Source organism: Syngnathus acus, chromosome 10 (assembly GCF_901709675.1).
Source record: "Syngnathus acus chromosome 10, fSynAcu1.2, whole genome shotgun sequence".
Taxonomy (NCBI): Eukaryota; Metazoa; Chordata; class Actinopteri; order Syngnathiformes; family Syngnathidae; genus Syngnathus; species Syngnathus acus.
This window is the reverse complement of record NC_051095.1, coordinates 7,728,750-7,753,246: the sequence shown is the minus strand read 5'-3', so window position 1 is coordinate 7,753,246 and position 24,497 is coordinate 7,728,750. Positions and strand designations below refer to the sequence as shown.

Below are 24,497 nucleotides of genomic sequence, written 5' to 3'. Positions count from 1 at the left end.
AGCTAGAGGTCAGTAAACTGACAAGTTTTGTTTGGTTGATCTTTAATCAGTAACAACAGCAGCAAAATGTACACGGTCACTGTCACACTGGGATTTTGGCGAGAGTCAATGTGAAGCCAGACCAAACAAATAATAAGAATACAATAGAGACAAGACAATCTGTCAAATTGAGTTTGAGTGTGTTGCCTAGTGCAGTGTGATTGTGTGCTTTGCTCACTCAAATGAAAGAAACATTATCTTCTGCCCCTACTGGTCAACTGTAAAAACCGACAAATGGGATTGCTTGCTGAAGGTCATCTAATGCACTTTACTTGTGTACAGACACATGTGCTGATTAGAAAATATGAGACTGTAAAGAGAGCCCAATCGACTTGACTACGCATGTACAGATATGATGCCACTATAGGTTTATTTGTGGGATTTTATGAGCTCGGCTGCAGGCTCAAACGTGGCAGAAAATACACTCAGTGGGGAGAGAGTGAATGAATAGCAAACACTTGCTTTCAGATAATGCAGATAAAATGAATCCCACCTAGAAAGAAAAATCAATATTAATTGTATATTTTACAGAGGATGAGTACACTGGGACTACTACCAAACATTCTGTTCAACTTTTTATTCAGTACGACTTTAACCCTTATTATCACCATGGGAATCCGTTTAAACTCAATTACAGTGTTTATGATTCGACTTGTAAAGTATTTTAATCTATGCTTGGATTTTTTTGAGGGGGACATCTACTTTGTTAGCTGCTGCTATGTTGGTGTTTGGGCTAAAGTAATAAAAGTATCTTGGTGGCAAGGAACGGATGTTAAAATGAAGCTTTGTTTAGATATAATTATTGCCTGGCCACCACCTTGTGGTCTCCTGGTGTCAAGGACTTACTTTACAGTCATCTGCTTTGTTCAGACAAAAGTAGTGCTTTGCTGCCAATATGTTGCGTCAGCGTTCATTTTAATTGAGTTCTTATCTATCTATGGCAAGTCACGTCTCCTGCAAAAAGCCGTGGAACATTATAGTCCTATCAAGGGGTTAAAAGTTCATCAAAACAAATTTTCACCAGGTAATCTTAAAATTCATGAATTGTCATTGTCAACACAAAAAAATGTGGCTAGGCTTACATTTTGTTTTTCTTTTGTTAATGCGGTTAGCATTTTAATTGGCCTATTATCACTGTCAAACTTTTATTAATGTTCACACACAGCAAAATATAAAGTAAAAACTTGTTCAGAGGAATGCATATTAGGACAATTTTCCTTCGCCGTCTGTTTTTGATCATGTGACGAGAACTTCTTTGATTCTCAGAGCATATTTTTGGTCAAAGTTTGAATTGTTTGAAAACCAAAGCGACTACAAAGAGATTCAAAAACCCAACCCAGTTCTGATTCAGTAAACAAAAAAAAAAGCTAAAGTGACTCCCGTCGTGCAGCAAGGAACACTAGCAGAGTGGCGAAAGGAAATTGCATTGGAAGCAGATATCGTTTTCTTGGCTTGTAGCTTCCATATAGAGCAGCGGTTTGTGAAAATCTCAAGAAAATCATCCCCAAATTGCACATGGTAGACTTACATAAATCCAAATTCATGTACCTTAAAAACTCTCATTGGACGGAGGAGGCATAAACATCAAGTCTAGACAAAATCCCTGAAGTTGAAGCTGACTCCACAATCGCCACAAGTGAAGTGCTAAAATGAAACCTGACCAACGCCATCCTTTTAGCCACAAATGTCTTTTTCTTCCTGTCCATTTTCTTTGAATGGAGTGCATCTCAGTTCCAGTTCCTGGGCAGGTTCTCCAAGATCCTGCGCCGGTGAGAAGAATTGGTGACTCCTGCAGCACATAGATCGTCTTCTGTGATGCCGCTGTGGAGTAGACAAAGAGAGAGCGTGACACGTGAACTGTGTGCGCAAGATTTATGAACTGCAACGTCGGCTCCTTCCTTAGTGAAAGAAGAATGGCGGTGTTACCTGAAGTAATCCAGATCATCCCAGCCATTGAGGCTGAGTCCCAACGTGTACTTCTGAAGGCCCAGGGCACTGAGGAGCTCGCAGACGGTCTCTGGAGCACCTTGGAGCACAGATACCTGCGTTGATGAGAAACATACTGTTTTGTTCTGTAGATACCACTTGGGTCAAATGAGACCAGTTTAAAAAACACATTTCTATGACGTTTGAGAATGCACATTTTTACCATGTCCAAAAATTGGACCGGGACTGTGCTTAAAATCAAAGCTATAAAATGGCCTATTTGTTGGAGTCAAACAGGTTGCTAGCACATTTCGAAGCCTCATACCTCATTCTCCCAACTGTGGCGCCTCTCCATGTGGAACGCAGGCTCGTTCCGGTAGCCTGACTTCTGGCTGGGATAGGATGGAGCGCCCTGCTTTGAGGGGAAGAAGTCAACCTCACTGAGTGACTTGGCAATCTGCAAAGCGGTGAGGGAGTTGTCTCCAGTTCGCCCGGACTGCTGCTGCTGCTGCTGTTCCGTCACCCAAGGAGCAGGCCGAGAGTGGCTCAAAGGTACGGGAACGGGGGTGAATTGGAAAACAGGCGGTGCTTTTGTTTTCCTAATAGGATCGATCCTCTCCGGGAGATCCCTCCTGGTTTTTTGCCGCATGATCGCAGATTGATTCATGTACAAGTTTCTCAGGTTCTTCTCCGGTAATATGGAGTCATGGCAAATGTTTTTAGCGCGGTATTTAGGTTTGGAAATGTACTCCTGACATTGGGAGGGGCTTTTACTGCTGGGGGGAGATATGGGAGAAGGCTTTTTGGCGGGGAAAAGCTCGTAAGAGGAGTTGGCTTGAGGCATCTGAAGTTGAGCGGACGCAGCGGCGTACTGGGGAAGGACGGCGGGAATTTCGATTTCGGTAAAGTTTGATCGGCGACACGGTTTTGTGTTGAAGACGTGCTTCCCTGAGATTTTTGGGAGCTGCAGAGCCTCGTTCCCGGCCCAGATCACGTGCGGGTCCCTCCGCTGGGGCAGGGCCTCCTCAATGCCGCGGACCACCGACACGCCCTCGAAAATGAAGTAGGCCGGGTTGGTGTAGCTGCTTGGTGTTGCCTTGGGAGGAGCTGCAGAGGACCTGCCACACATGAGTGCGTTCTCTTCAAGTTATTATGGAAGTTCTGAAATGCAATTTCCCAGCCCATTCTTTTCTTTATTTAAATTGACTTCCTTTTGTATTTTGTTAGTTTCCACTGACTACAATAACTTTGGTCGTAACATTTTGACTGTTGTCTTCGTTGTGGCTTCCTCCCTCAAGTTGTCACCGACTCACAATACAGAGTTGACATTGTATAAATAGCTAAGGATTAATGAGGTAAGCGCAAACACCTCTGGAAAAAAACTGACAACGTCAATCCTCACCTGTTCATTTGGACTCGTGTGGATGCAGGGGACATGTGTCCTCGGCCGGGACATTTATCGTCCTTCTCGAAACGGAAGCATTCTGAAAAAGCCAAATGCCATAAAGTGACCAAATCAGCCAATGTGTTTCAAAATTTGCTTCCTCAATGTATGTGCGAGACAATTTTGTGTAGCATGACAGCACAATTGCTTTCTGTGTGTGTGCTGACCTTGGCGACATAATAACTGTCCCAGGATGCATCTGGTCAGGGTCAGTCAATCGGGAGCCAAAAAGGGGAAGCGGAAGTGCAAAGCCAAGCCGGGGGAGGGGGGGAGAGGCGGACATTGAGGAACCAAATAGAGGAAGTAATGTGAGACTGGCAGGAGAGACCGGGAAACGCAGTGCCATTGGAGGTGAAAGCTGAGAAGGAAGACAGAGTGCAAGGAAGGAGGCCAGAGGGGAAAGATTGCGTCGCACCCACCGTAGGACTTCTGGCGGGTTGCTCGTCGGTCCTTAGGCACGTGAATGCGGACGCGTCCTCTGATGGAGCCGATTTCCTCACCCCGGTGGCTCAGGAAGGTCTCAAACTGCTCTGATGCACCGACAAGGGAGCGGAGAGCGATACAGCATTCACCTGGGGGAACAAAATGACATTTTGAACTTTAGTATGTGCCTTCAGATCAACATAATAGCAAATAATTTTTTTTACAAATCTTCATGATCAAATTTGACACAATTGTAGTCAATTGTAAGTAAGCCACAAATCTGCTCATTCCATCATTTTGGATTTTTTTTTTCTAATGCTGGCTCAATAAAGGTTGCAAAACATTTCATAATATGACCTGCGAGAATGACATTTGGATGTCACATGACTTTACCGTATGACTCGAAACCATCACATGACTTGACAGACAGCAGCAGGTGCTGATCCTGGAGGTAGTCCATGTCAGATCTGTACGGAAGCAGCTAACACAAAAGACACGAGTTAGCAAGCGGCTAGCTAGCAGCTACAAAGAGGCAAACCGGCGTCTGAGAGCCGCTAACCTTGGGCAGCTGTTTGAAGGACCAGGCCAGTTTGAGAAAGCCTGGGACGTCACAGCTTTGCGAGTCGTTCTCACTTGAACGCCGTGTCTCTGAGGGAGACACAGAGTCACGTCACGGACGGATCCGCAAGGTTCACAAAACACTTTGCAATACATGACATGGTTTTATTCTTTTGAAAATGCGGTACCTTCGAGACAAGGTGAAGAAAAGTCAATGAAAAACTTTTCTTTACTGGCTGTCTTCACGATGGCCTCGATGCCTTCCAGCTCAACCCAGGCCCTCTCCACGCCAGCACCTGGATCTGTTTGACATGTAAGATAAAAGTGTTGACATGACGAGGAGAGCTGCTGGTATTCCAATCATGTTTTCCAAAGCATACCAGTTTTGGAGCTGAAATGAGATGTCACGCCCACTTGAAAGGTGGCGAAAACAGGTGAGTGGTCACTGGTGAAAATGTCATCTGTGCACCCTGGCAAGAGATGAGAGATATTCCCCCCCCTTTCTTTTAACTAATTCCACTGTTGAAATGAATATTTGACGTCTATAGCCGTCAATAGCAGTGAATGATCAGTTAATCTGACAAATTTGTCTCCAATCTTCGAATCATCTCATTCTTACCGTATGCCGTGCACATTACGTGCGTGTCAGGGTACGACTTCCACAAAATCCTGTCGCACCATGACGGAACATTGACTCGCACCTATGGGGAAATAAAATATCCAATAAAAATCCAGAAAACCAGTGCACGTGTTGGTTGACATTATTTTATAGTATGGAAGTGAAAGACCTTTTCAACTATGCAAAGCCTTCCCATTTGAAATCTTTTAAATGCTATTTTTAGAAGTTGTGGCTGCTGCTGGCATTGCGTTACACATAAACTACTCGGAGTAGTGAGTCCGTGGCATGCTTGTGATGTGTGTAAAGTTGTTTTTGTATTTTATCACGTTGCACCTCAGAATTTTGTAAGAGGCATATTTATACCAAAATCCTGCTTATTTACCCCTGAAGTCTTGTACTTTTGCCACAGGTAGCAGTCTCGAGAGCCTCTTTCGTACCGATAGGTGGGGGGAAATGCAATCTTCTCTTCCTCTTAAAAAAAAAAGTAGAAAAATATAGAAAAAAGTCAAAAAAGAATATACAACTGAAATCTTTCATTCAGGGAATGCAGCCAGTTGTGATGACCGATTAAGTCATGCAGAAAGCACATTTTTGTCGATATAAAAGTGCAACTCACGAAAATAGAGAAAGCCTTTCCTCTTGTGCCTCTCTCGGGTCAGCTGGTCCGCACACATGAGCTCCTCAAACTCCCTTTTGGATACATGCTTCAAAATGTCCTGAAGGAAACAGCGGAAAATTATTATTATTAACATCAGCGGCAAATCGGTTGCAAGTGATCACAATTTGCATGGCGAATGTACGTGGAGGTTTTAGCGACACCTGTACGTCCAGGTCCAGTCGGTAGTTAAGGTCTCCGCACCAGAAGAGGTGGGTGAAGCGCAGGCTGATGTCAAAGGCGCCGAGGTGTTTGTCGCCTAACGATAGGAGCCTGAGGATGTCCACAAAGTTTTGGTTCCGCCTGAAAAACAAAAAATGAAGAGGATGGAGAGGTGAACGTAAAATGCATACAAGGTTAGTGATATGTGGCTTTTAGGTTAGGAAGTGAACTTAATCTGTATTTCTCTGAACATTTGAATACTTGGCCATCATTTCAGTACTTTTTTGCACAATTTGTTTTCTCACAAGGAGCTAAAGGGCAAAATTCATACAGATGTACCTCAGAACTTTGTCACTTCCTGAGGTCAGGTGGCAGTTGACAAACCCAAAGGAAGTTCCATTGAAGTGAAATGACACACCGACCGCTCCCTTGTTCCCTGTTGCAAAACAAAAACGTACTTGAAAACGTTCATCTTTGTATTGATTTGAATTTGTGGCGCCAGGGAGTTTACCGAGAGTGTTCCCCAGGCCAGTCTTCACACTGGCAGTGCTCACATGGCTGACTCGGCTCTCGTGCTCCGGCTTGACAAACACCGCCAGGCGCATGTTCCAGAGGGACTGCACTGCCACCTACAGGACAAATTGCTGCATTACAACCAGCGCCAATATTGGCTTGCAAATGTTGATCGTCACAGTTTGGATATTGTGGAATGTACAGAATGAAAAATAAACAGACAATATTGCTGCAGTGACAATTTTAAATTCTACTCAACAAATCAATTTCGCCATATTGTTGCGTGAGGTTGAGTGCTCATAACACAAAAACAGCATGTGAATGAAAAGTGTTGAAAAATACAACATACTTGTTTGAAGTCGATTTGTGCGTGGCTGCGAAGGGCCACTTTAATATGTTCCACCCATTCCTTCTCCCCTTGAGGGTTTTCCTGCGTGCCCAAGGCGTAGATGTCATGAGGCAGCGACGCCGTCGACTGGTCGGGGGTGTGCCCCAAACCGCAGCAGGTGACCCACGACTGCAAGCTGCGAGGCGGAGGTGAACCGCCTGCGGATACAAAACAGTACAAGAAACAACCCAGATGATGACGCCTCTCAAACGGAGCCTGTACTTAGGGAGGCCGAGGGGGATTACCCATATTCCAGGTGCCGACAAAAACAGAGATGACGTCAGGTTCGCTCAACTCAGAGTGCCTTGTTTTCATCAGCTGGATGAGTTGGCAGAAGGAGTGGCACTTCTGAAAGACAACATGGAATTGCGGCATTTAACCTAAAATGAGATTCTCAAACAAGAATAAAACTTGATTTCTACTATGAATAATTACCCTTGTACTCTCAAATATCATCTCCCTTGGCGCATTGTGGTGGCTGTCTATCACCAGGCGTACCTTGGCGGGACTACTCTGGTATTTGACAACCTGAAGGACTGACGTAGAAAAAGGACGTTAGACAAGTTATCCGAGCGCCCTAATAATTAGCGGCTACGTACGTACCTCTGTCGTGCGAGACCCGCTCTACATCGAATGAGGAGGATTTCCTGTCAAAGAGCAGCACGCCTGCATCCACATCTACAGAAACGGTTTGCCTGCCGTAGCGTAGCATCTTTACCTGCGAGCACATTCCGCAAATAATGTAGCAGGTTTACCATGTGCTGGCTTGAATTCACTGACAGTGTGCACATTTACTGGCATTTTTCAAAATTCAGCACACTAACCACAGTTTTGAATGGAAATGCTTATACTATATCTTTGACATCCATCTTAAGGACCATGTAGGCTACTCGGATGATTTTTTTTTTGCTTGTTAGAAAACGTTTGGCAGGTTACCTGAAAGGAGTGAACTGGCAGCGGACGACATTCGTGGTTCTTGGCAGACGGCGTAACGGTGGCCGTTGGTTCCGGAGGAGGAGGGTTCGGCTGCACGGCCAGATTGTGATTGGTTACTGCATCTTGTAGAGCCTTGAGTACCTTCACACACACACACACATCAGTAGGAACAATTTTTTCGTTATGCGTCAGAGGTAGAACGGAAATGCAAACCTTTTTCTCCAGAGACGAAAGTAGGCTGACCAAGGCGGAAATCTTACAAAGCAAGGCGTCCATCTCCATCTCGGGACCCTTTGTTGCATGCAGGCGTCAGAGTTTGAGTCAGGTAGAAAGGATTAAATACACACTGAGCGTTTTTATACCTGAGAATTTGTGGATGATAAAGAGCAGCTAGGGTGGTCAAAAACCTTGGCCAGAGTTTCCAGACTCGAGAGAGTCAGGTCGATCTCACTGCGGATCAGAACCATGTTTACTTTGTATAATAATAAAAAAGCGCAGCGTCACTTTTTCACATAGTGCATAACACTAAAATAACATCTTTTTTTTTATTGCAAATGTATCAAAACTAAGACTTCACGTGAGTAGAACTTGGAGGAAAAAAATTTAATCAATTGTTGGAATAAGGCTGTTAAGTCACAAAATGGTGAAAAAGTGATCAGTGTTGTTAACTTGGCACCTCCGTGACAATGCCAAGGAAACGCTGACCTGTTCAGGCCCTGGCAGGCAAGACCCAGAGTCCGCTTGAGGTGGAAGAGGCTCGTCGCTCCTTTATGCACGTCCTCAATGTCCAGGGGCAGCTGGCTGAAGAGATAATCGTTGAGCAGTCCGATCACATCGCTGGCAGTACTGGAAGATACGGCGAGAAAGATATTACACCATGCGCCCATTTTATCTCACACTCAAGAAAACAAAAAGCAGCACGAGCAAAAAAAAAAAAAGGATTATACCTGGATGTGTTGAGTTCCTGCAACTGATCCAGGAATCGAGCGTGGGGCTCTGGTTTTGCCGCTGGTGTTGCGATGGTGTTGGCAGGAGCTAAACTTTGAGGTGTCTTCTCATCATCTGCGCACACATACACGAAAGCAATTGCAAACTGCAGTTGGCGGGGTTTTCAAATCTCCAAGGCTTACCTGAACTCTCATCTCCGGTATCGGCGTCACGGGGAACCGGGTAAAGCAATGGTGTGACCAAGCCTTTGTGCGGGTGCTGGTATCCAAGAACGAGGTCCTCCAGTGTTCGGAAACAGTTGACCTGCACTCCTTGTGTGGTCTGCTGACACACCGACGCGCACGAACGTCATTCCATTTATTATAAGTAGCGCTGATACTTATGTGAATGACTGTCGATTTTATCCATCTATTTTCGGTTGCTTGTCCTCCTTACCCGCAAGTGAGCAGGAGGTTGCCCAAGATGAATTTGGACCAGTTGCTGACCAATTAAAAGGAGATTTACGATACATGTCTAGGCAGTTAACGCATTCACTGCCATTGACGGCTATAGACGTCAAATATTCATTTGAACTGGTCTGCCAATGAATGAGTTAAAAGTCTTAAATGATTATGGAAGCTGAAGATTGGGAAAAAGAGTTGAGATTCAAAGTTTCAAAAGCAGACAAAGAAGTTCGGATATAGGAAATGCAACTTTTAATTCCGCTCAGAATGGAATCAATAAGTCAGTTGCACAAAGTCAGGAAATGAAAGCGTAATAGCAGACCACTTTTCCCTCTAGTCTTTTTTTTAAGTTGGTAAAAGAAATTGATCTGGCTACAAATGGTATTTCAGACCGCAACGATCTCCTGGAACACAATCAAACTGATTTAAAGTGTAATGTGAGACCGGGCCCAAAATATCGCAGTCGTTCACTTGGAAAAATAAAGAGGAAAAAAGAAAAAGCAGGGGAAAGCATGCGACTTGCAAGTTACGGGAGCAAAAGTTGGGAGAGGGGGAAAAAAAAAAGTGTCTGGGAGCTTTGTATTGGCGGTCATGGAAAAACTGAAGGAGTTTTTCGGTCATCACAGAAATGAGTGCCAGGGATATTTTTCAAAGTATGTTGGGCTGTAAAAGGTTATTTTTGGACAAAATCCTCCGATAGGTTCAAAACGTGGAGAGCGCACAGTGCTGCATAACAATAACACGCACACACCAGCCACTGACCTCGTGCGGGGGTAGAATCTGTGACACATGAAAACAAGTCTTCGCTGAGCTGCTGAGCTCATCCGACAAGCATGCGGGGCCGCACGGCAGAGATGCCGTGGAAACAACGAGGCCGCACAGAGGAAACACAAACGTGTTTCTGTTCTCCTTACAGTAGGCGTTAACAATACGTTCTTTTATCAAATCAAATACATTTATTTTGATTGTACTTGGGACAGGTTTGACACTGAGGATAATAATGATGGTCAAGTGCACTAGGAGGAGGAGAAACGATGAAAGCGAGGAAATGATGTCACTTACCTGCACGGCAAGGAGGCCGTCTTCATCGGGGAGGATCCGATATGTATGGACATGGCGTTGGAACCTAGAGAAGAATAAAATGGCTTTAACAAAACGAGACAAACAATTAGGACCAGATGACGTGAAGCAGTGAAAAAAACAACTTGTGCAAGCCAGAGAGTAAAAACAGGCGCTGAAGAAATCTTTGATGTTAGTTGCCATAACATTAGGTGTGTCCATGTGAAGTGGGGTGGGTAAAGTTTTGTATTTTTAAATATCATTAGCGTATTAGGATAACCGCCATGTCATTTTTTTTTTTACATTTTTTGAAAAATTAGGAAAAGAAACACACATTCACAAAACAACAAAAACGAGTCCAGCTGCACTCGATTTAATCTATAATTGACCATCTACAGAAATGATCAAAATAAACATTGGAATTGATTTTATTGGTATTGTGACATATACTCTGATGAGGTTAAGCATGTAAAGACAGTAAATTACTACATGGGCAATTACAGTCCCATTAGATCCTGAAAGGTATCCTCAACAATAAACAAGAATCATATATATTACTCGGGTTTGATTGACGCAGTCAGTTATTATTATGGATCGAGTTTGCAGTACGGGATGGATTATTCATTTTACTTCTGATAGCAAAAGTGTTAATGCCTGCTGTTGGGTTTTTAACATGGTATCATGAAAGGAATGTCTTGTCATGAATTGGTCACATGAGGACGCAGACACCGCTGGAAACTACCACTATGATCATAAACACATTGTTAAATCTTCCTGTCTGATCTGTACAATTTCATTTCTTTGAGGTGATTCGATCCCCGGAATTAGCTAGATGAGAAAATACAGGGGAAAGGGGGGATGGGGGGCACAAGGGAGCGGTGCAGGCGAACCGGCTCAGTTTTCAGGAATGCATCTGGCGCAGGCTCAAGACCAAGTCAGCATAGTGTGGTCACTGGAGATCCCGCCCTCTTCCATGGGGCCCGAGGGAAGAAAGAAGCAGTACGATGGGAAAAGCGCTTTTGCCAGCGTTTCAGAGCGGCTGATGTTGACAGTGACGATCTTGGGAGTGGACCCTGCGAATTGTTTTGCAATTGGGGGTTCCAATCTTTACAGTTTTATAAGCTCTTGGTACTTTAACTTCCTCTGTTTTTGGAGTAGGGTCGTCTTATGTGGCTCATGTCAAAAATCAATGACAGCCGAGTTCAGCAAAATACTTCTACAGTAAATTTTGTTGACGAAAGCGGTTTAGGGGTATTGTTGTTTCTGTTAGCATGCTAACCAGAGTTTGGCTAATATTAACTTTGGCCTTTTACCTGTAATGAATGGCCAAATATGTCAACAGAATTGTGAAACAATTTTCAAAACGTACATTTCTAAGAATATTTTTTATGTTGACGTGACACCACAAGTACCGTAATTTCCGGACTATAAGTCGCACCGGAGTATAAGTCGCACCAGCCATAAAATGCCCAAAAAAGTGAAAAAAAACATATATATGTATATAAATCGCTCCTGAGTATAAGTCGCCCCCCCACCCAAACTATGAAAAAAACCCGCGACTTATAGTCCGAAAATTACGGTATGTCTAGAGTCGCACTAGCATGAATGTGATTTGTTTTAGCTACTTAGCGTCAGACCAAGACTGGTCAAGAAGAAACCAATTTCAATCCGTAATGACGGCACTCTTTGGCTTATGACCTTGAGGACGTAAACACACTTTCATCAAACAAATACCACGTCTGAGCCACACCTCACCACGCTAACATAATATGCAATGTTGTGCGAATACATTAATGGTGGTCAGTCAGATGATTCTAATTCAAGAAGTGTCATTGTACTCACAGGAGGCATAGAGCAAAGGCTTCCGGCACTGATTCACTGTCTCTGACCAGGAAGCTTCCATCCCTCCCGGCTCGTGCCAGCAAGTCCTCTGCGTGCACGCGGCTGATGTCACGGTGATACCATGCTGCCGTCGCCATGGCAACCGATGTGGAGAGACAGTCTAATGAAGAAAATCCTCATGAGGAGAGAGGATTGACGGTAAAGCGTCCTCAAAGTCTTATCACCCGCGTATCACATCAATTCAAATTCTTCCAAGGTTGCTCTCAAAAGAATTGGCTCCATGGGAAATCAGGAGGGGGGTTGGGGGTCGAAATATCAACCAATGATGGATATTCAGTTGGAGACCCAGTCGTCCTTGGATAGAGGCTGTTTCACTTCTTGGCTGCCAGGTGAGTGTTTTCCTATTTCAGTCTCGTGGAAGAGAGGGAAAAACAGCAGGCGCTGCCAACCACAAACACAAGCCCTTCTCTTGTTGTCCCAAAACAAAACCTCCGCGTGCAAACAGGAAAAGAAGCACAGAGAAAAGCAAAACAAACAAGCCAGGCCTCATACACACCGACAGACAGACAGACAGACAGACAGACAGACAGACAGACAGACAGACAGACAGACAGACAGACAGACAGACAGACAGACAGACAGACAGACAGACAGAAAGGGGCCACACATTCCGGTGGCAAAGCTGTCCCAGATGCAACTAAGTCAGCACTGAAAGCAGACAGGCAGACATACAAGCAGAATCCAGACTAATTCAACTGATTTCCCAGCTCTCTTGCCATATAAGGGAATAGGAACAGCCTCCAAAATGTTCAGCTGATGACTCTACCGCTTCTTTTCCAGAGCCAGATTCCATTTAGAGGCAGTCTGGTCAGATGTGGCTTCCTCCAAGAATCCCGCTTTTCGTGTCCTGTCCGCACTGTCCAGCGGCGACTTCCACAGCGTGGTGGCAGAGGGAGGTGGCGGTGGAAGAGGGAAAGAGACGACCTCTGGTAGACGGAGGAGGTGACTCCGCATTCCAGATGACCGAGACCGTAGTCGAGAGCTGAACTTCACCAGCAGTGTGTGAAATAGCAGATCACTTCCTCTGCCTCAGGCCCTGCCCAGTCTCTTTCCTGACATTCAAATAGAAAAATGAGTTTGCAGATGTGCTGCCTGGCAAGCCCTCACTTTTGCTCCCTCCTCATTCAAGGATTTGTCCATGTTTTTGTTTTATTTCCTTAAGTCTCCCAAATGTTCCTATCCCCTATTGTTGTTTTTTTTTACTTTAGGTGAAAATAGCATATGGTTATGATCAACCTCGACGTTCTTATTTTTGCCCGCCTTGAGCATTGCCCATTCAGCCCTCCTACTTTGCTCCTTCTCTACTAGTCAGAGTGCAGAACTCAGTGGGACGCTACTTGGCTTCATATTTGCTCTTCATACTCGCACTGTACTCAGCAGAAATGTGGTGACAGCAGCACCAGGCGTGGGCCCAGGTCATTGTATTGTATCAAGTTCACTGACATTAGCTAGAAATATAACCTGGCAGCCTTGTATTGTTTATTATATCCGCAAATCTGAAGAGGATTTAATTGTGCCATGATACAGCATTAGCATGAATTACTGAAAACGTTTTTTGTTTTAGTAAAAGAATTTTAAAAATCATTGTTAACTGAATAACGTCTGTATACAAATGTATTTGTTTCTCAGATCCCAACAGTCATGTTTACTGTTAGGGTTCCAAACTAGGGTTGGGGTTTCAAACTAGGGTTAGGGTTTCAAATTAGGGGTTTTAAACTAGTGTCAGGGTTTCGACAAGGGTTAGGGATTTAAACTAGGGTTTAAAACCAGGATTATGGTTTCAAACTTGGGTTAGGGTTTCAAACAAGTGTTTAAGACTGGGGCCAGGGTTAGGGTTTCAAACAAGGTTTAGGGTTTCAAACTAGGGTTTAAAATGAGGGTTAGGGTTCCCAACCCGGGTTAGGGTTTCAAACTAGGGTTTCAAATCAAGGTAAGTAACTTGGGTTAGTGATTCAAACTAAGGTTTAAAACTAGGGAAAGGGGTTTCAAACTAGAGTTTGGGATTTAAACTAGGGTTTTAAACTAGGGTTAGGCTTTCAAACTAGAGGTTAGGGTTGCAAACTGGGGTCTTAAACTAGGGATAGATTTTCAAACTACCGTTTTACATTTGGGTTTTAAACTAGGGTTAGGGACTTAAACTGGGGTTTCAAACTAGGGTTAGGGTTTCAAACTAGGGGTTTAAACTAAGGTTTCAAACTATGGTCAGGGTTTCAAACTAGGGTTGGGGTTTCAAACTAGGGATTCAAACTAGGGTTAGGGTACAGTCACATCAATTTATATCTTAAATCAAGACATTGGCTCGTACATGTTACTGGAATTATGCAGGAATCAAATTAGAGGCTCATTGAATGGAGAAATCCTAATTACAGGAATCGAATTAGAGGCTTATCGACCACTATCTCATAGAATGGAGAAAGCCTAATTACAGTCACTGTGTGTAAAATAAATTAAGCATTGTTTATGGTAAACACTGATATGACGCTGCTGATATGATAATAATCCACAGATCTAAAGGACGGGTTTGAATATTTACATCAGAAGTCCATCCAATTTATGCATTTTGCCGTCTCCTTGCGTCAGCAAAGCGTTGCTTATTCTTCTCCAAAGCCTCACGGTTGCGCTGTTTCACTTCTGTTCGTCTTAAGGAGTTTCAAAAGAAAAAGAAAAAAAGGGAAAAAGCGAAAGCAGAATGAGGGGATGACGATCCACTGCTGTACTGTGACTGCTCTCGTTTCTCCGGTCTAGACATCACATCACAATCCAAAGCCGGCTAGTGAGCTGCTTCATATCTTTGTTTGGGCCAAAATGTCGACCACAACTGGCGGCGGGGAGTTCGGCAACCCTCTACGGAAGTTTAAGCTCGTCTTCCTGGGCGAGCAGAGCGGTGAGTTTAGAGCCTGGACGCCGTTTGCCGGAGTTGGCTATCGGTAACTCCGATGTGGAGGAGAATAACGTTAGCAGCCGGCTAACTAGCTTGTCTGTCGAGTTAGCTCGCGGCCTGAAGTCTGCGATGGGGGTTGGAGAGTGCAGTGATACACGGCAACAATTTCGCATTTGTGCAATTAATGGTTTATAAAAACACTCAAAAATGGACATTTTCCCCAATGATTAAGCCACTTTGAATTGTCATGACGTCATCGGACACTCCGTGCTACCGAGTCACCGTTCACCATTGAGCCAAATGTAATTTCATGACATTACGTCGAAGTCCTGGGAATTTAAACCGTTGATTTACTTTCGAATGAACACGAAACGAACGTCTTGTAATTCATTTCCACCTTGACATTATTGAATGTGAAAGGTTAGCCAACATTAGCTAGTAGCTGTTGACTTTCTGCTAAGCAAACGAGATGTACATTTTAGCTGCAACTCGCTTTTTTTTTGGGGGGGGGGGCAGTCAAACTACTGACTGCGGTATAATATTGTTTCGAAGCAATGAACCGTGTTAAACATCTCGAATTTATAGCTCTAGCTACACCTTGCTTAGCCACATCGGCCAGCCGAGGTTAGGATAAACCGGCGGCCTTCCTTGATAATCTAATGCCGCCGGACAATAAATGGATTATTCTGACGTGGTTTTACATTGTCTTTATGTGCCAGACACGAAACACAAACGCTCAGGCTTTGCAGTAATTTGGTGATAATGTGGACATCCTTTTTTCTTTTTCTTTTTTTTTGTCGTCCGTTTCAGTGGCTCCACCCATATTGCCAGCTCAGCGTGTGGGCTCAAACAGTTCACAACAGTGAATCACGTCAGTGTCTCAAGAAGAGCCGATTGAGCTTTCATTGAAAATCTTAGTGCCCTTTTATTATTAGCAATGGGCGAGTACGATACCCAGCCTTTTTTCCGGTATCTTGTGGTTTCTCGTGTCCAATTTATGATCAGGAACTAGAATGTATTATTCGTGTTAGCCATTAATTTCGTGCTATTGTTAAAAAAAACAAAAGATGGATAAGGATATAGGGGGAAAAAATAAAAATGTTGTTTTTATGTATCCAAAGTATGGGTTGTTTCGCTGCCGTGACTCAATGTATTGGTATTGATCTAGAAAAGTTGTATAGATCATCCTCACTTTTTACTCACAATTGAGACAATCTAGAACACTAGCGGAACGACTAGGTCACACTAGTTGCGTACTTCTCTGAAGTCTAGTAGTGAAGTTAGAACTCATGGAATACTACAAATGGTTCGAATGTGCTCACTGCGTTGTATGATTTGTCAGCTTTGCATGACTATTGATGTTTTCGTCATTCCGTCAAAGATGCTTAAACTCTTGCGTTTTTGTTGCAGTGGGAAAGACTTCGCTCATCACAAGGTTTATGTATGACAGCTTTGACAACACCTACCAGGTAAATCCGAGCATGCACGTCACACAATTTTCCAAGTAAATTGAAGCACTAGATATGTTAAAAGCATCAAACACTCAACATGAATTCTGATAACAAGTGACGACCTTGGATGATGCTGGAATCTGTTGACTTCCTGTGTCTAGTCATCTTCACGTCTCTTACCAGGTCCTTCTAGACCAGACACCCGGTTGCTGAGGCAGCTCATTCTTTCAGAATGTGTTTGACAGTATAATTCATTGAAACTTGAGGCCAGATCAATAGTGAAATATCTTTTTTTTTTTTTTTTACATTAAAACCTTGCGTCAATTTCTCATTTTGATTGTTAACATAAAAAATGGAAAGATGAAATAATGCACAGACGGTGATGACTTGTTTTATGAAATTCCATTTGGAAAAATGACTATGGTCTTCATACTGCTGATTGAGCAATGATACATCTTGTATATTGCTTCTGCTGTTTACATAACGTGTTGCTGTCATGTCAGCGTTTTGATGCAGTGATTGTTTTGCAGGCAACGATTGGCATTGACTTTTTGTCCAAGACCATGTACCTCGAAGATCGCACGGTAAGACATTTTATCCCTTTTTTTTTTTTTGGTCATGACTACAAAAGGATTATTGAACCTTGTTAGAATGCTGAAAGCATGCTTTGGCTGATTGTGTATAGCACCCTACCATTTCCACACGATCACCCTTTCACAGTTTTTTTTTTTTAACCCGATCCTACAGTGTCATTCATTTTGTCAGACATGATCATATTTTCAGTTCCTTTTTTTTGTTATTTATTTTTTCCTTCTCCCATCATCACCTGTCTGGGTCACGAAACGCCACCTGTTCCCCACGCGTGCTCATATGTGTCACGGCCGGCCAAAGATTCGGCTGCAGCTCTGGGACACGGCGGGACAGGAGCGTTTCCGCAGCCTCATCCCGAGTTACATCCGAGACTCGGCCGCTGCAGTTGTGGTTTATGACATAGCCAGTAGGTATCACGGCCTCGCCTCCTTGTCCTTTGCTTACACAGTACGGCGTGCGAGGGCATTTCATGTTGTGCGAACCCCGCTGGACACCACCGTGAGAGCTTTGGCCGGAAGCGCCGGGGGGGGTCTACGCTCTGTTTTTGAGAGGCTGTATTGATTACAACAGGCTGATAGAATGAATCGGTCAACATTTCCTCCCATGCTACTAAAGAATGATTGGGCAGGGCGTCTTTTTTTTTTTCATTATTTTGTTTTGTCTTTCCCTGCATTAAGCTGCTCACCTCCAATTCATCACCCCACCCCATTCCTTCATCAAAAACAGCGTGGCTTGCAGCTAGTCCTTTCTTCCTAGCTCCCCTTTCTTATTCTGCTCTCTCCCCCTTCTTTACCTCCAACCTTTCTCCCCCACCGTTCCACCCCCGCAGGTCCGACTCCAGCTTTGGGACACAGCTGGACAGGAGCGCTTCCGTAGCCTAATTCCCAGCTACATCCGTGACTCAACCATTGCTGTGGTTGTGTATGACATCACCAGTGAGTCAGGGCTGTTCACCAACGTTTTGTTTAGGTTCCCCTGAGACTTTTGCTTTACATTAGGTACACCGGCGCAGTCTAACCTGGCATACAAGTCTATCACCACCACATCGGTTCTGACTGTTTTATAGTGTATTCCAGATGACCAACACAGCACACCACAGACAAAAAGGACCACGTCATGACCGGATTAAGACTGACCTGTATTGGCTGCATACTGTTGGAAAATCCCCTAAAAGACAAACGAGTAGTCGTAGAAGAGGCTCGGCTAATTTGACCTGTCTTGAAACTCAGTTGCCATTGCAAATGTTTCATTCACCTTGCCATTTTTATTGGGAATGACTTTGGCTGAAAGAAACTCAACAATGCTGGATACTGCATAATAATACTTATTATTGATCCTATCTTATCCATGGAACAAATTGCTTCTTTTTGGGACAGTGCCCCTCAATCAAGTTACCAAAATGTTAGAATTAGCGCAGTTCATATTTTGTTAAATGAGCTGTATAGATGTTGCCGGTGTACCTAATGTTGTCCCACTGGGTGTAAGTATTGTCACCTGGAATTCCTCCGACATTGTCGTCGCAACCTCTCTGTTGACATTTTCCGACTCTTAATCCGTTTGCTTACTAACAGAAGTAGCCAAACGAAAATATGTGGACTCAGTAGCTATTTGTCACACCTTTACAAAGTGCAGCTTGGAAATGCGGCAATGTGTGTGTGCGCACTGATACCTTGTCATTTTATCCTACTTTCAGATCTCAACTCCTTCCAACAAACCTCAAAGTGGATCGATGACGTGCGGACGGAGAGAGGAAGTGATGTCATTATCATGCTCGTTGGGAACAAAACAGACCTGGCGGATAAAAGGTTTGCATTTGTGTGTGGATGGCATTGGGATAAAATTGCAGTGTTGGTCAGAAAAAGCACTGCAAATAAACCATGGCGAGGTCATTTTGTTTTCGTAAAACCTTCGCCAAAGCCGGGAATCCCACATCTCCTCCTGAAAGTGTGCCTCATTCATCTTTGTTTGTCTTTATAATTTGCCACTTGAGTATGATTCAGTAATTTTTACAGTGAACCCCCATTACATCAGGGTTTTTTTTTTTTTTTTGTGCCTCCATCGCTATATTTCAGATTTCGAAGCAATTTAATGCCCTTCCACAGAAATCAGGCAAGTCTGAATTCATAGTGTGTCTAGCACCACTTTGTGCTACAATGTGACCTGCCTGAACAGTTGTCGTTCCCATGGAGGAAAGAGAAAATCTTACCTGACATTTGTCGTGTTCTCTGTTTGTCCGTGTTAAAGTAGTGCTGGTTTAAAGGTTAGGGAGTTCTGTATCGTCAATGCTAATAGATGGTAGCATGTTTTTGGCGTATCCCATTATTTGTTAGTATTAAGCTCACACTTTCTTTAGACAAAATTCTATGGTTAGGTTGAATATTGTATTGTTTAAAATACAATTTTTAATTATTTTTTCTGTATGTTGTGACAAAAAGACTACTTGAAGCAAAGCGCACTGCGCCCCGTTTTGGATTATTAACTGTTGGATTGAGTCTTTGTCAATTTTCAGAGCCACGTCGTGTCACGTGGTGAACAAGAGGCATTTGTAGGTGCTGCAGAGTATTTTAATTGAAAAACGTCTAATTCAGTAGCACAAAGAAAACCAAGTGCACTGTGAAAATTAGCATTTTTTTTTTCTCAATATTGCGCCTGGCTCTGCAACGAGGGGGTTCACTGTCTTTTTCTTTGTCTCAGATTTGGGTTATTTTCACAGTTTCATTGTGTCATTTTGATTTGTTTTCATTTCTGCGTGTGTGTTTGCATGTGTTTTTTGGATTCTCCACCTTGTCTTCTTCCCACCCACCACCTTCCTACACGCACCACCACCGCCACCACCTTTCCCGGGACCGCGGCAGGCAAGTTTCTGTTGAGGCGGCAGAGAGGAAAGCTCGCGAGCTCAATGTGATGTACATAGAGACCAGCGCCAAGGCTGGCTATAACGTCAAACAGGTTGGTGGCGGCCGGCGAAGCGGCCGTGTTGTCCTTCATGTCAGAGAGCGTGACTCCGCCGCTAGCCAGCATCGCGTCTTCTTGGCTCTGACTTTCTGTGTCTGTGGTAACCAAACTAACCTCTTAGTAGCTTTCAAACAAAGACTCAGCAAGCATTCTTCTCTCTATCCCCTCTCTTCCCTCTCCTTTCGGGCCTGTCTTCTTTCTCCCTATCCGCGTCTACCTCCCTCTGCATCCACCCGAGCAGACAGATCACCACGGAGGAGGGCGAGCAGAGAGCTAAGGAACTGAATGTCATGTTCATTGAAACCAGCGCAAAGACTGGCTACAATGTCAAGCAGGTAGAGATATTATGCTTTCTCTGGCTACTTTGCTAACAATGCAACGCTCTCCTTTCACTCTTCTTTTCACTAACCTTGCCTGTGATGGACAAAACGTTTCTGCTTCATTGTCCTCAAAGCCAAAGGTTCTGGAACTGGAGTTCCTTGACTGATGGGGGTTTGTAAGCCAGTAGGTGGAGACTGAGTTCTGAAAAATAATTTGTGTGGGGTTTTATTCTTTTTTTAAGGAAAACTGAAAATCAAATATGATTACGTATCGCATAAATCTGACCTGCTGGCATGTATACAAGAGCAAAGTCAGTTTTGGGTTGTTTCTTTGGTAGAAAAGGCTTTTTATTTGATAAAAATAGTCCTTTTTTTGGAACATAATAGCAACTTTTCAAGAATAAAAGGTGTAATATTGTATGTATTTTGCAATTTAATTGTCAAAACGTTACTTTGTTAAACTTTGACTTGAAGAATACTGCTGAGTTAACATGGAAAAATGCAACAATCGTGTTCATTTTTGACAAAATATGTTTGCGTTTTTTGTGAAGCTTATTTCTTGACAAATGTAGACTTGATTCTGTGGAAGCTTGTTTCCACCAGTAATAATAAAATCATAAGTCATTTAACAATTACATAACTCTTATACTAAGTCATTTTTTTAACTACCGGAAATGGGTTTTCATGTAATTTTCTTTCCCTTAAAAAAAAAAAATCTGAATTCACCATTACTTGATGGCGCTTTATTAGAGGCTGACAAAGAGAACCGCAATTTTCCTACCCAATGTCTGACGAACCTTTGATGAATCTGTAAAATTGGAATAGTCTTAATTTGAAACAGTGTTGTGTTTTTATTTCGGTTCTATTTAGTCACATCCTTGCCTAATTCTCCCGCCTTCTGTTTTGCAGCTGTTCCGTCGTGTTGCGGCTGCGTTACCTGGGATGGACAGCACAGCGGAGAAAAGCAAAGAAGACAGTATCCTTCAAAATGACTCTGCTTTTCAAAGTTGTTGTTTTTTTAAATTCACTTGTTCTCCCTTTGCCAAATGTTGACATTCATTTCATAATATGACTATTGTAAGAAAAGATTCCAATATTTTATCCTAATAACAGACCAAACTCTTTCATCTACAGAAAACAAGAATGTCACTTGACAATTTTTTTTAGCAACCTTCTCAGAGTAAGTGTTCTGAGAAGAAAAAAAAAAAAAAAGTGAGCCGTTCGTATAACTATTTCCTTTTGAGGACTGTTTCTTCTCCGGTTTACAAAACAAAGTACAAATAGTGAAGTTAAGATTTTGCAACTCACGACTGCTCGTTGCTTAACTCCAACTCAGTGATCGACATCAAACTGGAGAAGCAGCCAGAGATGACTGTCACCGAGAGCAGCTGCTCGTGCTAGTACACGACACTGGAGCCCAGCCCATCAAGTCTGTCTCACCCTCAGTCCCCCACCCCACCACCATCACCACCACCACCAACAGCTTGTCTCTCAGTAGCCACTCGGGGAACAAACACTGGAGAGTGAGCGTGTGGATATGTGTTACTGAATCCAAACAAGAGAATCCACATTGACATCAAAAGGGACACGATGCGCGTTTTCAATGTGATAACTTGCATGGCATTCCGATAATATATATATATAAATTGAAGCGCAGATTGTCTTAGCTAACTGCTTTTTGGGTTATCGCACAGTCTTTGTGCTGTGACTTCTTTTTTTTGGCACGTAGAAAAAAAAGACCGCTTTGGGTGGTTTTAATGACTGCACAAGGTTTGGTTCTTAACATTTTTTTTGTATCTACAATAGAGAAGTTGTAAGATGGCTACTTATTCTTCACATCTATGTTGTATTTTAGGGAAGTAGAGACAAGGTCTTACTAATCGTCACACAAAGGATTTTGTCGCATACTAACACAGCGGGAGGCGTCTGAGTGATGAGGTTACTCCACGGAAAGCTGTTCGTCATCCCATAACTTTGAGATCCAGTTTAGGGTTCATCTGGAATGCTCTTTACCCTCATAAGTAAAACAAATTAGCCCACTAGTAGAATACCTGTTTTACTGGTAATGTCTTTTCCGCTAGTCGTTTCACTTTTGGCCAAATGGGACACAATTCAAACTTGTGTAATTTACTATGCTTAGACTAGCGTTAGACTAATCAGTAGGCATATTGCACTAGTATCTTCCTTATGAAGGTTATCAAACAAATGCTCAAATCGTTTGTTCTCAAAAAAATGTTTGAGCACATATTTGATAAAATAGAACAAGTGTGTCTTACTACTAAAGTATATTTTCCTTCCCTCTGCTAGTAGCCTACTTGTATGCAACTCTGGTAAGCCCCTGTGTTGCACTGTTTATAACGATTGGATTTTTAGTCATTCGTACCAGTAGTCAACTGTTGTACAGTTTTGGCTCAGTAACATAGTTGTCCTACTGGTATGCCAAATTTAGTCTTACTAGTGCATATTGAATTGAATTGCCACAGCACGGTAGTTTACCGTTGGTTTAATTGTGTGGTAGGAAGCCAAAAGTAGAAGTTGGAGAAAAATAATGACTCCCAAGAAAGTTACCTTAGTAGTGCAGTCAATTGCCTAACTTGCAGGGACAAAGAGCAGACTAGCACATGGAACTTGCAGTTGATCAAGGAAATTCTATAAACGCTTCAACAGATAGATGGTCTGCAGATCAACAAAATGTATTGACAAATTTAGGATTGTTGTTTTTTTTTTTTTTTAATCCAAGACCCCTGAGTGAGCAAAGCAGTCCCAAACCACAAGACTCACTGCACCGTCCACGTGTATCATTCATTAGAGACCCGATCCCAAGCGGTAAAGTCGTCTCACGTAACCCCAAACTGTCTTCGTAACACGCCAGAAGCATTCAAATGCCAATTTCACCATACTAACAAAGACCTTACTAGATATCACACTTGAGAACTCTCCCACCGTGCCATTGATCCTCCGTGTTGTGTTGATCACACTTAAATCGCAGCGCATGCTCGCCATGCAGGAGTTGTACGAACAACGACACAGATGCCTTGCTTGTTTTGTTCACCAATGTTGTGCACTGAATCAAGCCACAAACATTGTAAAATACATGAAAAGGGAAGCCAGCTGACTGATTGATTGGTGGCTTCAACTCGTCGTCGTTTTCTCAAGACGGTCGACGAGAGCTTGTCCGCCAAAAAAAATAAAAAGAAAGCTTACTAACACACCCGCTGTAAAAAGGCCACCTTGGGTGCAGTAACCTTCGCTGTAGTGCTATTATTGCTCGTGTAGAACTGTTGTTTTTATGTGATTATTTATTCAGTAACTCAGACATACACATGAAAATTGTTTGCTTGACCAAATGTGCTGAGACGCATGTTGAAAAGCTGTTTTATTTATTTGTGTGTCTGCTGGGGACCCTATCCCACTGAGCAAGTGTTTTCGAAGGCAGCAAATATTGTGCTCACATCGCAGTTTGTCAAGATTTGTTCAAAGTTGCCAACAAGTTTATTCAAAATTTCCTTTCAACGGGAAAATGTTCAGGTGAACGTCTTTCGCACATCTGGTGAGTGTTTGGCAAACATTTGCAACCCTTGAATGAACCCTGATGAGAATGCAACATTGGCTGCCTTCGAAAACACTCGCAATTGTTTGCTACTCAGTGGGATGAAGGCTCAAGGAGTTGTCGTACAGCAAGAAAGGACTTCTTGTAATACATATGTTGTCATGGTAACACTTTACACACACAGTGTGAACCACAGACGAATTATCAGGCCATGGTTTCTGGTTAACACCTTGGTCCTTGGCTTTTGCCGGTTTTAAAAGTACATTTTAAAAGGGGGGGGGGGGTGGATTTTGCGCTCTTCTATGACTTGCCACAACTTAATACTCAGCTTTGTGCTCTTCGGAATCGTGTCTGTCCACTTGAACTATGCTGTCTACTCGTGTTTAGCAACGTTGTGTGAATATATTACTATCTGGTGTGTAAAAATGAGAGTTAATGGCACACAAGTGAAGGCTTATCAACTGAAATACAATAAAGATTATTTCACCAAAGAGCATTCGTGAATCTCTGTTTTTATGTTTAATCATACATTTAACAATTAAATAGAATGTGATGAACTGAACAGTCTACCGCCATCTTGTGGCACCTATAGGAAGCTGCGTAAAGTACTCCGCTTGCGGAAACGTTGTTAGCTAAGAGCCTCATAGTTTTCCCAGTGTCTTCTGTAAATTTTTTACACAAACACAAAAGTGTAAAATTATATATTTGCTGAAGCAAACCGTATTTTCAGAAGA

The 24,497-nt window shown here is 43.1% G+C and overlaps 2 protein-coding genes and 1 long non-coding RNA gene across 9 annotated transcripts; 1 reads left to right on the top strand and 2 right to left on the bottom strand.

The window, feature by feature from the left end:
- Positions 1–22: 22 nt before the first annotated feature.
- inppl1b (inositol polyphosphate phosphatase-like 1b) lies at positions 23–12,535 on the bottom strand. 2 transcript variants are annotated; one of them, XM_037261877.1, is made up of 27 exons: positions 11,956–12,535; positions 10,117–10,180; positions 8,794–8,935; positions 8,611–8,725; positions 8,369–8,509; positions 8,026–8,113; positions 7,877–7,954; positions 7,664–7,804; positions 7,331–7,445; positions 7,163–7,263; positions 6,973–7,075; positions 6,689–6,885; positions 6,338–6,455; positions 6,166–6,262; positions 5,829–5,967; positions 5,626–5,725; positions 5,392–5,480; positions 5,010–5,091; positions 4,771–4,860; positions 4,579–4,692; positions 4,392–4,480; positions 4,226–4,313; positions 3,829–3,981; positions 3,368–3,449; positions 2,291–3,083; positions 1,966–2,081; positions 23–1,860 (listed from the first exon to the last, which is right to left on the bottom strand). In XM_037261877.1, the coding sequence occupies exons 1-27, from the start codon at positions 12,090–12,092 to the stop codon at positions 1,767–1,769; spliced, it is 3,666 nt and encodes a 1,221-aa protein (XP_037117772.1). In that variant the 5' UTR covers positions 12,093–12,535; the 3' UTR covers positions 23–1,766. The 2 variants fall into 2 exon arrangements, with proteins under 2 accessions (XP_037117772.1, XP_037117773.1); XM_037261878.1 differs by having other exon boundaries at positions 8,794–8,932.
- A 322-nt stretch (positions 12,536–12,857) lies between these two features.
- On the bottom strand, positions 12,858–14,654 carry LOC119128965. Its single transcript, XR_005099105.1, has 2 exons — positions 14,549–14,654; positions 12,858–13,067 (listed from the first exon to the last, which is right to left on the bottom strand). It is a non-coding gene; the product is annotated as an uncharacterized LOC119128965 (long non-coding RNA).
- A 39-nt stretch (positions 14,655–14,693) lies between these two features.
- rab41 (RAB41, member RAS oncogene family) lies at positions 14,694–24,254 on the top strand. Of its 6 annotated transcripts, none has more exons than XR_005099103.1 (8): positions 14,694–14,899; positions 16,307–16,365; positions 16,878–16,931; positions 17,239–17,344; positions 18,632–18,743; positions 19,794–19,887; positions 20,135–20,228; positions 21,123–21,172. XR_005099103.1 is itself a non-coding variant. In XM_037261892.1 (8 exons), exons 1-8 carry the CDS (start codon positions 14,821–14,823, stop codon positions 21,612–21,614), a joined length of 636 nt encoding a protein of 211 aa, XP_037117787.1. In that variant the 5' UTR covers positions 14,694–14,820; the 3' UTR covers positions 21,615–21,687. The 6 variants fall into 6 exon arrangements, 5 of the variants coding, with proteins under 5 accessions (XP_037117787.1, XP_037117785.1, XP_037117786.1 ...); XM_037261892.1 differs by lacking the exons at positions 17,239–17,344; positions 19,794–19,887 and adding exons at positions 17,768–17,873; positions 21,550–21,687 and having other exon boundaries at positions 21,123–21,189; XM_037261890.1 differs by lacking the exons at positions 17,239–17,344; positions 20,135–20,228 and adding exons at positions 17,768–17,873; positions 21,550–21,687 and having other exon boundaries at positions 21,123–21,189.
- Positions 24,255–24,497: the final 243 nt, after the last annotated feature.